This window comes from Trichinella spiralis (assembly GCF_000181795.1).
Source record: "Trichinella spiralis strain ISS 195 chromosome Unknown Scfld6346, whole genome shotgun sequence".
Lineage (NCBI taxonomy): Eukaryota > Metazoa > Nematoda > Enoplea > Trichinellida > Trichinellidae > Trichinella > Trichinella spiralis.
Genome location: NW_003533285.1, coordinates 171 through 1,224, shown reverse-complemented (window position 1 = coordinate 1,224; position 1,054 = coordinate 171). Strand labels below are relative to the sequence as shown.

The following is a 1,054-nucleotide window of genomic DNA, read 5'->3' as shown; positions in this document are numbered from 1 at the left end:
CAAAATGATGCTCATCTGCATCAGAGAGCAGGGGTTTGAAAAGCCCACATCCTGAGGCTGCGCATCCTTGAGATGAGTTTCACGCAGTGTCCGCTGTTGATTGAGCAATGAAGATAGATATATACATTTACATACAGGTATGTATATGTATAGGTATATGCATGTGTGTGTATGTGTGTAATTTATAATTTATGAGTGAACGAACGATGGCTGCATTATTTGTTTTCTTCCATTTTTGAAGCAGTGTCCACGGGTTGGTTTTGATCATTGCATTGATGAGCTCTGGAGGATCTGATGATGATAACTATTTTGATCGGGTTTGATTCTCTTTCCTGACATCTTGGAAATTTCACAATAATTGTATTTGTTGCTCAATTACGACAATAAGTATCCATATAGCTGTGCTGCTGTATTTTTTTGTACATTTCGAAATGATGTTTCCATTCGGCAATGTACTCTTCTTCCCATTTCATCATTTGTATTTTCCACTTCATCTCGACATCACTCAAGCTAGCTGAAAAATAGTTTCACATTTATCATTTGATTCACTGAAGTGGGGAGGGGCAAGGGGAAATTGGACGACTTCTTACCCGTAGCGGCGAACAGCTTCGGGATGTACTGACTCCAGAAAGTGCACTGTCTTCTACGTGGTCCATGTCCGGTACCGTTTGTCGAAGCGGATAGAATTAAATAAAGTTCATCTTGAGAATATTTTGGCCATAGTTCTGGTGTCCAAGTTCCATCCGGGTTTACATTTGGATTGCTAAGAAAAACAAAATAGAAAAAAACAAATTTGACAAAATTTCCATTGTAATGCGGCATTAGAAATTATTGTTTATGTTCAGTTGTTATATTAATGTACAATGTTAGCATAAATTGAAATAATATTGAACAGCAAAACAGACGGAAGAAGTTGTCAAAAGAACTTGTTACAGTGCTATAATGGTATAAAAGTGTGGGGTTATTAGTTTGTTGATTTTCATTTGATTGTACGTATATACGATAGTTGCATTGCTTGTTTTTTGAAAAATTTGAAAAATGGAATAAGAACAGA

The 1,054-nt window shown here is 36.3% G+C and overlaps 1 protein-coding gene across 1 annotated transcript; it reads right to left on the bottom strand.

Annotated features, from left to right (window-relative positions):
- Positions 1-371: 371 nt before the first annotated feature.
- Positions 372-822, bottom strand: Tsp_14998 (acetylcholinesterase 1). The gene is made up of 2 exons (XM_003366228.1): positions 591-822; positions 372-514 (listed from the first exon to the last, which is right to left on the bottom strand). Exons 1-2 carry the CDS (start codon positions 820-822, stop codon positions 372-374), a joined length of 375 nt encoding a protein of 124 aa, XP_003366276.1.
- Between the last annotated feature and the right edge of the window lie 232 nt (positions 823-1,054).

Coding starts and splice junctions, on each gene's coding strand:
- Tsp_14998 (XM_003366228.1), bottom strand. CDS start 822: ATGCCGCATTACAATGGAAATTTTGTCAAATTTGTTTTTTTCTATTTT. Junction 515..590: donor GAAGCTGTTCGCCGCTACGG/GTAAGAAGTCGT, acceptor ACTATTTTTCAG/CTAGCTTGAGTGATGTCGAG.